Source organism: Myotis brandtii, unplaced genomic scaffold (assembly GCF_000412655.1).
Source record: "Myotis brandtii unplaced genomic scaffold, ASM41265v1 scaffold62, whole genome shotgun sequence".
NCBI lineage: Eukaryota > Metazoa > Chordata > Mammalia > Chiroptera > Vespertilionidae > Myotis > Myotis brandtii.
In genome coordinates, this window is record NW_005370366.1 from 1,580,096 (window position 1) to 1,592,471 (window position 12,376).

Genomic DNA, 12,376 nt, shown 5'->3' on the forward strand with positions numbered 1-12,376 from the left:
ATTTTTTTTTTTTACATGTAATTTCCAGGGTTGTTATTTGGACTTAGTGAGAAGAACAGGGGAAAGTGCATCTATTCTTATCTCTCCAGAAGTACAAGTCTCTGTTTTATTTTAAAAGTTAAACTACTTCCTAAAGATTAAGGGCCCTCCATACATATAATGAAATATTGTACAGACTTAAAAAGGAAGGAAATTCTGACACTTGTTACAACATGGATGAACCTTGAGGGCACTATGCTAAGTGAAATAAGACAGTCACAAAAGGACAAATAATGTGGTTTCACCTATATAAGGTTCCTAGAGCAGACAAAATTCATAGACCAAAAAGTAGAAAGGTGGGTGCTAGGAACTGGGAAGGGGATGCTGGAGAGTTGTTCATGGGTACAGAGTTGTAGTTTAGGAATTTGGGGGAAGTTCTTGTTACAAATCATTGTGAATGTACTTAATTAATACTACAGAACCATGAAGAATTATGCACCATAGTTAAGATGGTAAACTCTATGTTATGTGTATTGTACCACAATTAAAAAACAACTAAGGGCCCTGTATATCATGTGATATACTGCTAATATACAGGTTGAATATTCAATAAGTATTAGAAGTTTCAAAACATACTTTGCAGAGACTAGGTACCAGACTGAAGGAAGGAATAAAATAGAAATAATTTTGTCTTTGGGAGTTGAAATTTAATTGGGAGGCTGGACAAAAACACATAAAGATATAATTTTTTAAAAATAAAGGTAACGTAAACAAAATTCCAATGTTGCACCAAATACAGAGGGAAAGTAAGCTACAAGGAAATAAGAGTAACTGAGGAAGAATAACTGGAATCAAATGAGTAATGTGATTATTGTGAAGGAAAAAAGAGAATCCAGTAGAGTATAGAAATGATGAAACAGTAAGACTATTCAAGAAATATAGTGCATATAACAAGTTTTCAAAGAAATAATCATATGCACATTTAACTCTTTTATATAAATTTAACCAATATTATCAAGTTTTAATTATTTAGTGCCCCAAATATTACCTTTCACGTTCCATTTGCCTTAGATGATCATTTTTTATAGCTTCAATCACTAAGTTAGTATGTGGATCATCCTGGGAAATAAAATTGGGGGGAAAAAAGAACAAGTCACGAATAAAAATCAAGAACTTGGATTTCAACCTTATCACTAACTAGTTGTAGAAAATGAACAGAAAATTAATCTTTCTACACCACTTTCCCTTATGTAAAGTAGAAGGTTTTTTTTTCTTATTTCTGATTACCTGTCACATTCTCTAGTGAACTAACAGATTCTGGGCAGCTGATAAAAAAGTCAGGCTAGACAGAAAAGGACCTAGTACACAGAAGCTGTGTAATATCGTCAATTCTGTTTGTGTTTTGTTTGTTAATCCTCACCAGAGGATTCTTTTTCAAGATTTTGATACTTTATTAGAACTGGTAAAATGATGACACCAGTAGACTTTAATAATATATATACAAATGTAATACCTAGAGTAATCCTAAAAATGCTATATGAAGTGATACACTCAAAAACATTAAAAAATAATAAAAATGGAATTCCAAAAAACTCCTGCTATAAGCAGGAAAATAAAACAGAAACAAACAAAAATAAGTAATAAAACAAAAATTAAAATTACACACTTAACCTCTAATATAGCAATAATTAGATTAAAATATATGGTCAAACTGTACCAATTATAAGACAGAGATTGCCAAAGTGAATGAAAACAACCATTTACTAAGTATAAAATACTTATCCTATATAATAAAACCCTAATATGCAAATCAACCGAACAGCTGCTATGATGTGCACTGACCACCAGGGGGCAGACGCTCAATGCAGGAGCTGCCCCCTGGTGGTCAGTGCATTCCCACAGGAGGAGCGCCTCTCAGCCAGAAGCCGGGCTCATGGCTGGCAAGCGCAGTGGCAGTGGTGGGAGCCTCTCCAGTCTCTGCTGCAGGCGGGCGGTAAGGAGTGAGGGGTCCCGGATTGCAAGAGGGATGTCTGACTGCCGGCCTCAGGATCAGGTCTAAACCGGCAGGCAGACATCCCCCGAGGGGTCCTGGACTGCGAGAGGGCACAGGCTGGGCTGAGGTCCCCCACGCCCCCAAGTGCACGAATCTCATGCACCGGGCCTCTAGTTTCAAATAAAACAACATAGGCAGGCTGAAAGCAAAAGTATGAAACATATATATCATGAAAACAATCTTAAAATGTTATAGTGGCTACATAATTTCAAACAAAGTAGACTTTAGAGCAAAGAAAATAACCAAAGCCAGATTGGGACATTGTATGATGATAATGCATAGAAATTTGACAGCTTAGATCAACTGGACCAACAGTTTAATAATTACACACTATTACAATTCACTAATATGAAATAGATAATTCAAATAGACTCACAATTATTAAGGCCAAGTAGAGCAAGTGGATGCTAGAACCTGAAATGTGAATGTCTTGTATAGAAAGCCATCTGGAAGGATGATGCAAACTTTAGTTGAAGTACAGCCAACCTAAACCAATATTAGAGGGAGGCAGCCAGAGGAACACATATCTGATGGTACTCATTTCTCCCTTCTGTCTACTTATGCTCCCCATTAGCCAAACTCAAATACAAATGCTTTAATGATCATCAATTACTTAATAAAAGCCATATATCTACTCCCTCTTTAAAAACTGATGATTTTTCACAACATATAATATTTTTTCTCAATATGAAAGTAATATATAATAGTTAACATTTACCCCAAACTTCCTACAGTCCAGGTATTATTTTAAGCATTTCACATGCATAACCTCATTTAACCCTCACAACAGTGTAAGGTAGGTTATTATAATTACACTAGTAGCCCATAGTGCAATATTGCGTGTAGTAGGCCGCCCGCCGCTTCCGCAGGAGTCAGCAGGAACTTCAGCCAATTTTCTGCATCAATTGATATGACTATGTGGTTTTTTTCTTTCAATTTGTTTATGTAATGTATCACGTTTATTGATTTACGGATGTTGTACCATCCTTGCATTCCTGGGATAAATCCTACTTGGTCATGGTGTATGATCCTTCTGATGTACTGCTGGATCCGATTTGCTAAGATTTTGTTGAGGATTTTGGCATCTATGTTCATGAGGGATATTGGCCTGTAATTCTCTTTCATTGTGTTGTCTTTACCTGGTTTTGGTATTAGGGTGATGCTGGCTTCATAGAATGAGCTTGGAAGTGTTCCTTCCTCCTGAATTTTTTGTAGTAGTCTGAGGAGGATAGGTTTTAGTTCTTCCTTGAAAGTTTGGTAAAACTCCCCTGAGAAGCCATCTGGTCCTGGGCTTTTGTTTGCTGGAAGCTTTCTGATGACTGCTTCAATTTCTTCCATAGTTATTGGCCTATTGAGATTTTTAGATTCTTCCTGATTAAGTTTTGGAATGTTGTATTTTTCTAGGAATTTGTCCATTTCCTCCAGGTTGTCTAGTTTGTTGGAGTAGAGCTGTCCATAGTATTTTTTAACAATCATTTGTATTTCTGTGGGGTCTGTTGTTATTTCGCCTCTATCATTTCTGATGTTGTTTATTTGGGTCCTCTCTCTTTGCTTCTTGGTGAGCCTGGCTAGAGGTTTGTCAATCTTGTTTATCCTTTCAAAGAACCAGCTCTTGGTTTCATTGATTTTCTGTATTGTTTTTTTGGTCTCTATGTCATTTATTTCTGCTCTAATCTTTATTATCTCCTTCCTTCTGCTCACTCTGGGGTTTTCTTGTTGCTCTCTTTCTAATTCTTTGAGCTGTAGATTTAGATGATTTACTACCATTTTTTCTTGTTTGTTGAGGTAGGCCTGTAGAGCTATAAACTTCCCTCTCAGGACTGCTTTCATTGTGTCCCAAAGGTTTTGGATTGTTGTGTTTTCATTGTCATTAGTTTCCAGGATGTTTTTAATTTCTTCTTTGATCTCATTGGTAACCCAATCAATATTTAATAACATGCTATTCAGCTTCCAAGTGTTTGAGTATTTTGGGTTGTTTTTATTGTAGTTTATTTCTAACATTATGCCATCGTGGTCTGAGAAGAAGCTTTTTATGATTTCAATCTTCTTGAATTTGGGGAGACTTTGTTTGTGACCCAATATGTGGTCTATTTTTGAATATGTCCCATGAGCACCTGAGAGGAATGTATATTCCATGGCTTTGGGGTGAAGTGTTCTGAAGATGTCAATTAAGTCCATCTGATCTAGTGAGTCATTTAGGATTGCTGTTTCTTTGCTGATTGTTTGTCTAGCGGGCTTATCCAGTGGTGTCAGTGGTGTATTAAAGTCCCCTACTATGATTGTATTGTTGTCGATCTCTCCTTTGATATCTTCCAGGAGTTTTTTTATGAATTTGGGTGCTCCTGCATTGGGTGCATATATGTTTACCAGGGTTATATCTTCTTGTTGTATTGATCCCTTTAGTATTATGAAGTGGCCTTCCTTATCTCTGGTTATGGCCTTCACTTTGAGATGTATTTTGTCCGATATAAGTATTGCTACCCCAGCTTTCTTTTCCTTTCCATTTGCGTGAAAGATATTTTTCCATCCCTTCACTTTCAGTCTGTGTGAGTCCCTTCTAATGAGGTGGGTCTCTTGTAGACAGCAGATGTATGGGTCATGTTTTTTTATCCATTCAGCCACTCGATGTCTTTTGGTTGGAGCATTTAGTCCGTTTACATTTAAAGTTATTATTGAAAGGTACTTGTTTGTAGCCATTTCTTTTTTTGTGTGTGTGGCTGTTTTCTTTCTGAGCTTGTTATTTCTTCTTTTTACACCAGTCCCTTTAGCATTTCTTGCATGGCTGGCTTGGTGGTGATAAACTCCCTTAGCCTTTTTTTGTCTGTGAAGCTTCTTATTTCCCCTTCAATTTTGAATGAAAGCCTTGCTGGATAGAGTATTCTTGGATTCAGTCCTTTGCTTTGCATCACTTTGTAGATTTCTGTCCATTCTTTTCTGGCCTGATGTGTTTCTGTTGAGAAATCATTTGATAATCTAATGGGAGATCCCTTGTATGTAACTTTCCGTCTCTCTCTTGCAGCCTGTAAGATTCTCTCTTTGTCCTGAACATTTGCCATGGTAATTATGATGTGTCTTGGTGTGGGTCTTTTCGGATTCACCTTGTTTGGGACTCTCTGGGCTTGTGTGACTTTTTTCTTCCCCACCTCAGGGAAGTTTTCTGATATTATTTCTTCGAATAGGTTTTCTAATCCATGTTCATCTTTCTGTTGTTCTGGCACCCCTATTATTCGTATGTTGTTTCGTTTCATGTTGTCCCAAAGCTCCCTTAGGCTCTCCTCCTGTCTTTTAATTTTTTTCTCCATTTGCAGTATAGTTTGGGTGTGTTTTGCTTCCTTGTCTTCTAATTCACTAATTCGGTCCTCCGCTTCTCCTAGTCTACTGTTGATACTTTCAATGGAGTTTTTTATGGCAGCTATATCACTCTTCATTTCTTCTTGGGCCTTACTTAAGTTGTTGATTTTTTCATCTGTTTCTTCTAGCTTCTTGCATATGGTATTGATTTTTTCCTCCGACCGGTGCATGTACTCTAGGACCCTTATTCTGAATTCTTTTTCCGTCATGTTGCATGCCTCTGTCTCACTTAGCTGCTTTTCTGGCGAGTCCTCCTTCTCTTTCCTTTGGGGGTTTCTTTGTCTACCCATGTTTGATCTCACTGACATATCTAGTTGTTGAGTCGTTCAGTGGCTGCTCCCTGGGTGGCAGTGGCTCCTCGGGCTGTGGTTGCTCCTTGGGCGGTTGTGGTAGCAGTGGCTCCTCCGTTGATAGCAGGGCCTCTGGTGGGTGCTGTTCACAGCTGTGGTGGCTCTTCTGGCTGGTGGAGGGAGGCTTCACACACAGTAACTGTTCCCCAGACAGAGCGTGTGGTGATCAGGAGGCCGCTGTTGCTTGAATCTGCAGAAAAGGACGAGCTGGTTAAAAAATCAGCTTCTTCACCCTCACTGGTGCAAAGGTCCTGCTTTGGCTTCAGTTCAACCAGACTGCTTCCACTGGGTCGACTGGGGCTGGCGCGGGTCAAAACCCTGTGTTCCTGGTGGGCTTCCGGGCTCTAGGCTGGCCAAGGGCCTGGGTTGCAGGTCCCTCCTGGCACTCGAGTTCGCAGGGGCTCCAAAATCTGCATTATTAACCGGTACACCTAGTACATAGAAACAGACACAGGGAAGCAGCCAAAATGGGGAGACAAAGAAATATGTCACAAATGAAAGAAATGGAAGCAAGTAAACTATTGGATACAGAATTTAAAACCACAGTTATAAGGTTACTGAAGGATCTTCATGAGAGCTTCAAGGGACTTAGTGAGACTGTCAAGGATCTTAGTGAGAATTTCAAAGACATGAAAAAGGACCAGTCTGAAATTAAGCATACACTAACTGAAATAAAGAATAATTTACAGGGATTCAACAGTAGAGTAGAGGATTCTGAGAATCAAATCAACAATCTGGAATATGAGGAAGCAAAAAACACCCAATCAGAAGAGCAAAAAGAATAAAATGAAGATAGTGCAAGTAACCTCTGGGACAACTTCAATAACAACAACATTCTCATTATAGGGATGCCAGAAGGAGAAGAGAGAGAACAAGATATTGAAAACGTATTCGAAGAAATAATGACAGAAAACTTCCTCTACCTGGTGAGAGAAATAGACTTACAAGTCCAGGAAGCACAGAAAGCCCCAATCCAGAGGAATCCAAAGAGGCCCAACCAAGACACATCATAATTAAAATGCCAAGGGTTAGCCCTGGCCGGCTTGGTTCAGTGGGTAGAGCGTCAGCCTGGGGATTAAAGGGTCCCAGGTTCAATTCCGGCCAAGGGCACATGCCTGGGTTGCGGGCTTGATCCCCAGTGGGGGGCATGCAGGAGGCAGCCGATCAATGATTCTCTCTCATCATTGATGATTCTATCACTCTCCTTCTCCCTTCCTCTCTGAAATCAATAAAGAAATACATTTAAAAAATAAAATAAAATAAAATGCCAAGGGTTAAAGACAAGGGGGGAATCTTAAAAGCAGCAAGAGAAAAGCAGTTAATTACCTACAAGGGAGTACCCATACGACTGTTAGCAAATTTCGAGGAAGCAAAAAACACCCAATCAGAAGAGCAAAAAGAAAAAAGAATAAAATGAAGATAGTGCAAGTAACCTCTGGGACAACTTCAATAACAACAACATTCTCATTATAGGGATGCCAGAAGGAGAAGAGAGAGAACAAGATATTGAAAACGTATTCGAAGAAATAATGACAGAAAACTTCCTCTACCTGGTGAGAGAAATAGACTTACAAGTCCAGGAAGCACAGAAAGCCCCAATCCAGAGGAATCCAAAGAGGCCCAACCAAGACACATCATAATTAAAATGCCAAGGGTTAGCCCTGGCCGGCTTGGTTCAGTGGGTAGAGCGTCAGCCTGGGGATTAAAGGGTCCCAGGTTCAATTCCGGCCAAGGGCACATGCCTGGGTTGCGGGCTTGATCCCCAGTGGGGGGCATGCAGGAGGCAGCCGATCAATGATTCTCTCTCATCATTGATGATTCTATCACTCTCCTTCTCCCTTCCTCTCTGAAATCAATAAAGAAATACATTTAAAAAATAAAATAAAATAAAATGCCAAGGGTTAAAGACAAGGGGGGAATCTTAAAAGCAGCAAGAGAAAAGCAGTTAATTACCTACAAGGGAGTACCCATACGACTGTTAGCAAATTTCTCAACAGAAACTTTGCAGGCCAGAAGGGGGTGGCAAGAAATATTCAAAGTGATGAACAGCAAGGACCTACAACCAAGATTACTTTACCCAGCAAAACTATCATTTAAAATTGAAGGTCAGAGAGCTTCACAGACAAGAAAAAGCTAAAGGAGTTCATCACCACCAAACCAGTATTACATGAAATGTTGAAGGGTATTCTTTAAGAAGAGGAAGAAGCAATAGAAGAAGAAAAAGATAAACAATATGAACTATAAAATGGCAATAAATACATATCTATCAACAACTGAATCTAAAAATAAATGAATAAGAAATCTATAGAATAAAATAAACTGGTGATATAAAATAGAATCAGAGGCATGGAAACACGGAATAGACTGACGAATATCAGAGGGAAGGGCGGAAGAGATTAACAAAGGATGTTATATGCATACTAGAGGCCCGGTGCACGAAATTCATGAACTTGGGGGGGCGGTCCCTCAGCCTGGCCTGCGCCCTCTTGCAGTCTGGGAGCCCTCAGGGGATGTCCGACTGACAGCTTAGGCCTGCTTGCGGGCCTAAGCCATCTGCTGGACATCCTTAGTGCTGCCATGGAGGTGGGAGAGGCTCCCACCACCGCCATTGCGCTCGCCAGCCATGAGCCTGGCTCAGGGCTTCTGGCTGAGTGGCGCTCCCCCTTTGGAGCGCACTGACCACCAGAGGGCAGCTCCTGTGTTGAGTGTCTGCCCCATGGTGGTCAGTGCACATTATAGCGACTGGTTGTTTCACTGTTCGGTCAATTTGCATATTAGCCTTTTATTATATAGGATATGCATTAACTATGGACACAGACAATAGAGTGGTGAAGGCCTGGGGTGGGGTGGGAATTGGGTAGAGGGGGCAAAAGGAGAAAAAAAGAGGGACAACTATAAAGATTTTAAAAAAATAAAAAGAATATGAATATTAATAACAAAAAAAGAAAAAGAATCTTATTCCAGAAAATACAGTGTCTATTTTGGTATTCTTCCTTCCAGGTTATGTTTAAGTATGAGTGTATATCAGTATTTTTCACTTGGTTGTTTTTTTTTTCACTTTATATAGTATCTGCTCAGGTCTTTGAAAATATGACTTTTGTATTATGCTGAATTCTATGAGTAAGGATGATTAATTACTTATTTTTATTCTTGATGTATTTAGTACATATGATTTAAGTTCCCTCTGCTCAACTAAACAATTAAAAGGCTTTATATTACTCCCTTTCTTCCTTCCTTCCTTCCTTCCTTCCTTCCTTCCTTCCTTCCTTCCTTCCTTCCTTTCTTTTTGGTTAATCCTCACTCAAGGATATTTTTTACATGATTTTTAGAGAGTGTGGAAGGAAGAGGGGGAGGGAGAGAGAGAAACACTGATGTGAGAGAGACACATTGATTGGCTGCCTCCCACAATGCCCCGACCAGGGCTGGGGATCGAATCTGGAACCCAGGTACATGCTCTTGACTGGGAATCGAACCTGCGACTGGTAGGTGTGTGGGCCAATACTCTAACTGCCGACCAACACTGGCCAGGGCTATTGCTCTTTTTTTAAAAAAAAAAAATTTATTTTCACTCTTGAGAGTATTACAGGTTCCTGGCACATAATCTTGTTTTTCCTAATATTGTTGTTTTTTTCTGACTGAAACTGCAGTCTGTTTTAACCATACTTTCTACCCCTATTTCAATGGAGTCCCGTTCTCAAACTAATTTAAATAATAAATGAAAATGCATTAATTAAACTTACTTAATTAAAATACATTGCCGAAACCAGTTTGGCTCAGTGGATAGAGCAGCCGTGGGCAAACTACAGCCCGCGGGCCAGATCCGGCCCGTTTGAAATGAATAAAACTAAAAAAAAAAAAAAAGATCGTATCCTTTTATGTAATGATGTTTACTTTGAATTTATATTAGTTCACACAAACACTCCATCCATGCTTTTGTTCCGGCCCTCCGGTCCAGTTTAAGAACCCATTGTGGCCCTCGAGTCAAAAAGTTTGCCCACCCCTGGGATAGAGCGTCAGCCTGCAGACTGAAGGGTCCCAGGTTCGATTCCAGTCAAGGGCATGTACCTGGGTTGCGGGCACATCCCCAGTAGGAGATGTGCAGGAGGCAGCTGAATCGATGTTTCTCTCTCATCGATGTTTCTAACTCTCTATCCCTTTCCCTCTCCCTTCCTCTCTGTAAAAACTCAATAACATATATTTAAAAAAAAATACATTAATACAGGGCTGGGAGAAACCTAAGAAGTCATCCACTCCAACTTTTTCATTTCTGGAAAAAGAAAAGCATGGATACTAAGAGCTGGCTACCAGTCTTCCTCATACTCACACTTGGTGAAATGTATTTATCATCTTCATCAATTTCTAATGGAACAGCAATCAGTTTTTGGAAAGCCTTCTTCATTTTCTCTCGATCTCCAACAGCAAAGTAACTGAGAATGAGGTTGAAGCCAGCCTTCAGGTTTGGTGCCATGCTCATTATGTGCTCAAACGAATTAATGGCATCAGAGTACTGGCCAGTTTTAATAAATGTAACTCCAATGTTCTGCATAATTTTAATCCTAAAGAGAAATAAACAAGGATCAGCTTTAAATCTGAACTCCTCAGTACAGTAGTCAGACACTCCACAGATAGTTCCCTTCATTTCTATTCTACTTGAGTATTTTGCTTTGTTTTCCTAAAGCTCTACTGGGCTCATATCATAAAATTTATTTGTTTTCAGTATTTGCTTCAATGACAACTACTATATTCATACAGTTGTGGAACTACAACCATGCTCTTAAGTAATTTCCATCACCCTAGAAAGAAAACCTGTGGCCATCAGCTGTCACTCCCATTATCACCTCCAGCCCTGGACAATACTAACCTCCTTTCTTTTATGAGAGGAGAGAGAGAGAGAGAGAGAGAGAGAGAGAAACATAAGTTTATTGTTTCACTTATTTATGCATTCATTGTTTAATTCATGTATGTGTCAACCAACTGAGCTACCCAGCCAGGGCCCTATCCTCCTTCCTTTTTCTCTGGATTTGCCTTTTCTAGATGCTGCATATAAATGGACTCATACAAATGTGACATTTTTGTGTTGATGTCTCTCAATCAGCAGAATCTTTTTTTAAATTTTATTTTATTGTTTAAGGTATTACAAATAGTAGTGCCTATGTCTCCTTTTTTCCCCCCCATTGACTTCCTCCCTGGCCCCTCCTATTCCCTGACAATTGCCCTCACCCGCCCCCGCCCCCACCAAGTGTCTTGCGTCTGTTGGTTGTGCTTATATGCATGCATACAAGTCCTTTGGTTGATCTCTTATCCCCCCAACCCTCCCCTGCCTTCCCGCTGTACTTTCACTGAGCTTATTTCACTTAGCATAATGCTCTCCAGTTCCATCCATGCTGTTGCAAATGGTAAGAATTCCTTTTTTTTTACAGCAGCAGCGCCTCTGTATCTATTATTGTTCAAAAGTTTATAATGGTCTCTATTATCCATGAATGTGTGAGATCATGTGGTATTTTTCCTTCATTGACTGGCTTATTTCACTTAGCATAATGCTCTCCAGTTCCATCCATGCTGTTGCAAATGGTAAGAGTTCCTTCTTTTTTACAGCAGCATAGTATTCCATCGTGTAGATGTACCACAGTTTTCTAATCCATTCATCTACTGATGGGCACTTAGGCTGTTTCCAGATCTTAGCTATGGTGAATTGTGCTGCTATGAACATATGGGTGCATATATCCTTTCTGATTGGTGTTTCTGGTTTCTTGGGATATATTCCTAGAAGTGGGATCACAGGGTCAAATGGGAGTTCCATTTCCAGTTTTTTGAGGAAACTCCATACTGTCTTCCATAGTGGCTGCACCAGTCTGCATTCCCACCAGCAGTGCACAAGTGTTCCTTTTTCTCCACATCCTCTCCAGCACTTGTCGTTTGTTGATTTGTTGATGATAGCCATTCTGACAGGTGTGAGATGGTACCTCATTGTTGTTTTGATTTGCATCTCTCGGATGATTAGTGACTTTGAGCATGTTTTCATATGTCTCTTGGCTTTCTGAATGTCCTCTTTTGAAAGGTGTCTATTTAGATCCTTTGCCCATTTTTTGATTGGATTGTTTATCTTCTTTTTGTTAAGTTGTATGAGTTCCCTATAAATTTTGGAGATTAGGCCCTTATCAGATATGACGTTGGCAAATATGTTTTCCCACGCAGTGGGTTTTCTTGTTGTTTTGTTGATGGTTTCTTTTGCTGTGCAGAAGCTTTTTATTTTGATGTAGTCCCATTTGTTCATTTTCTCTTTAGTTTCAACTGCCCTAGGAGCTGTATCAGTGAAGAAATTGCTTTGGCATATGTCTGAGATTTTGTTGCCTTTGGATTCTTCTAGAATTTTTATGGTTTCCTGTCGTACATTTAAGTCCTTTATCCATTTTGAGTTTATTCTTGTGTATGGTGTAAGTTGGTGGTCTAGTTTCATTTTCTTGCATATATCTGTCCAATTTTCCCAACACCATTTATTGAAGAGACTATCTTGGCTCCATTGTATGTTCTTGCCTCCTTTGTCAAATATTAATTGAGCGTATTGGTTGGGGCTGATTTCTGGGCTCTCTATTCTATTCCATTGATCTATATGTCTGTTCTTGTGCCAGTACCAGGCAGTTTT

General features: G+C 39.6%; 1 protein-coding gene across 6 annotated transcripts in view; it reads right to left on the bottom strand.

Moving 5' to 3' along the window:
• IFT88 (intraflagellar transport 88) overlaps positions 1 to 12,376 on the bottom strand; it is a 164,825-nt gene that overhangs the window by 116,414 nt on the left and 36,035 nt on the right. For all 6 annotated transcript variants that reach the window (XM_005880004.2, XM_014528163.1, XM_014528160.1 and 3 more), the window contains 2 exons: positions 10,058 to 10,289; positions 1,028 to 1,098 (listed from right to left, as the gene is read on the bottom strand). In XM_005880004.2, coding sequence (XP_005880066.1) covers positions 1,028 to 1,098; positions 10,058 to 10,289 — 303 coding nt within the window. The remainder of the gene's footprint in view (positions 1 to 1,027; positions 1,099 to 10,057; positions 10,290 to 12,376) is intronic.